The sequence below is a fragment of the Colobus angolensis genome, unplaced genomic scaffold (assembly GCF_000951035.1).
Source record: "Colobus angolensis palliatus isolate OR3802 unplaced genomic scaffold, Cang.pa_1.0 Scaffold149, whole genome shotgun sequence".
Classification (NCBI taxonomy): Eukaryota; Metazoa; Chordata; class Mammalia; order Primates; family Cercopithecidae; genus Colobus; species Colobus angolensis.
The window spans coordinates 1,115,262-1,117,691 of record NW_012114588.1 but is presented as its reverse complement, the minus strand read 5'-3'; the positions used below and the strand labels follow the sequence as shown (position 1 = coordinate 1,117,691).

Sequence of the window (2,430 nt, the reverse complement as noted above, 5' to 3'; positions counted from 1 at the left end):
AAACAGCACCACTGGTAAACTACGTTCGGATTTCAGAGGTAAAGACTGTGTATGCAGCCTCACAGCTGAGTGGATGCCGTGGTGAAATGTTTAGATCACAGGCCTTTGAGAAGAATTATGAGGATGTTAGAGGAATGGGCCTCCTGTGGCACCCAGACATAAACGTTAAAGGAGGCTATTTCATCATATAACAACTTCCGGACTTCTAGAAAAGTGAAAAGAGAGGTTTGGGTAAGGAAGATGAAAGCCTTCCCACCACCCTGCAGGCTGACCTAGGGCATCCTTCCTTCTACTCTGCTGTTAGATCCTCACGATGGCCAAAAAAATAAAGCATTCTTTAACCTAAACCATCCCTATGGCTCAATCTCTACCCCTTCATCACCAAGGAAAAGCCACTTCTCTTATTTGAAAGATCTGCTGTTCACATAGGCAAACACTACCACAAAGGCTCTCCATCATCCGAATGAAGGCACCAATCAAGGACTTTTACCGCAGCTTTGTTTGCCACATTCAAATTACACAACGTAAGGGGTAAAGGGCACAATACATAAAACCCCCAGCATCAAACAAACAAGCCAAACAAAACACCAGCATCACACATTTCCTCTAAATTCACAGTACAAAAGCAAATTATGGAAATGATGCGGGAGAGAATAACAATGGCATATTTTCTTCACATCAGTCATTAATATTTATTCCCCTGTGAAATTCACTGTTCTAACTTCCCTTATTCAACGTGGAAGTTCTGTCCTTGAGGACACCTAAAATTATGCTATTAGGTGGCAGCATCAAAAAGCCAAGCTTGCTCTCTATACAAAGCTTTTTCTTTGTACAAAGTTGTTGCTCCATAAATAGTGCAACAATAGGATCAGGCTATATGCAGTGGCTTACGCCTGTAATCCCAGCACTTTGGGAGGCCGAGGTGGGCAGATCACCTGAGGTCAGGAGTTCAAGACTAGCCTGTCTAACATGGCAAAACCCCATCTCTACTAAAAATACAAAATTAGCCGGATATGGTGGCGGGCGCCTGTAATCCTGGCTACTCGGGAGGCTGAGGCAGGAGAATTGCTTGAACCCGGGAGGCGGAGGTTGCAGTGAGCCAAGATGGTGCCACTGCACTCCAGCCTCACAGAGTGAGATTCCATCTCAGAAACAAAAAACAATAGGCTCATTGCACCCTTACCAGGGCTCCTGCAAGGGTCCCCACATGCCTTGTCCAGTGAAGTCCTGAGGTCAGTACAGTCACAGCTGAGCAGGGCACAGGCACTTATAAGTAGGAAGGCAAGACAGTACGAGATAAGTTTCCAATGCATGACACTTCAGATGAACGAGGTATAGTTTCCCAGAGGAAGTCCAAATTCAGTTCTGATAGCTTCATCTTGCTCTATCATGACTTTTCAGGGCTCCTTCAACTCTTAAACTTCAAGAAGCTAAGGAGAAAATGACCCTTATCTGCAGGATTTGAGGCTCCAGCCTTTTACTGACTTGGCAGACGGATCCTGAAACCTGCTCACTGTCAGGTTTTTTTTTTTTTTTTTTGAGATGGAGTCTTGCTCTGTCACCCAGGCTGGAGTGCAGTGGCATGATCTTCGCTCACTGCAACATTCTGCCTCCCAGGTTCAAGCAATTCTCCTGCCTCAGCCTCCCGAGTAGCTGGGACTACAGGCGCCCGCCACCTCGCCCGGCTAGTTTTTTGTATTTTTTAGTAGAGACGGGGTTTCACAGTGTTAGCCAGGATGGTCTCGATCTCCTGACCTCGTGATCCGCCCGTCTCGGCCTCCCAAAGTGCTGGGATTACAGGCTTGAGCCACCGCGCCCGGCCACCCAGATGATTTTTACTAAACTTTTAAGCTTTAGTTTAGGCAACAGATCAAAACTTCTTTCCCCAGTTAGTAACACCCAGATTGTTTCAGATCCCCAAATGGGAAGTCCGAAATATCATGCTGTAGAATTCCTATGTCTTAGCTTCTGCAGTGTTTCTCTGCAAAGGGGCCAGGATGACCCCAGCATTCCTGTCTTCACTCTCAGAGCTGTACAAATTATGCTTTTCAATGTATTCTTGGACAAGATCTGGTACCAAGTAGCGAATGCTCTGGCCCCTTCTGAGGGCTCTCCGGATTTTTGTGGATGAGATGTCATTAGTGATCCATTCATTCACCACGTGAATGTTGCTCCGGTGTTTCCACAGCACGTCCGATTCATAGATAAATTTCTGAGCATCATTTCCAGCCCGAGTTACACATATGAGCCCATAGTTGGCCACGATTTGGGTGATGTCTTCACTCTTCCACAAATTGGGAACAGCAAAGGACTCCAATAAATCTGCCCCACACAGCAGCTTGACCTTTGGCACTGCTGGGAAGAATAAAACAGAGCTTTGGGGTACAATTTTTCTTCCCCTGTACCTCCTCCAAGTGGAAAGGGGTTTAC

At 46.3% G+C, this 2,430-nt stretch overlaps 1 protein-coding gene across 1 annotated transcript in view; it reads right to left on the bottom strand.

The window, feature by feature from the left end:
• Window positions 1-1,532: 1,532 nt before the first annotated feature.
• The window catches only part of NMNAT1 (nicotinamide nucleotide adenylyltransferase 1), a gene marked incomplete at its 5' end in the record, with an annotated part of 8,338 nt that continues 7,440 nt past the window's right edge, over window positions 1,533-2,430 (bottom strand). The window contains one exon of the mRNA XM_011935841.1: window positions 1,533-2,408. Within this exon, the coding sequence (XP_011791231.1) occupies window positions 1,955-2,408 (454 nt within the window). The remainder of the gene's footprint in view (window positions 2,409-2,430) is intronic.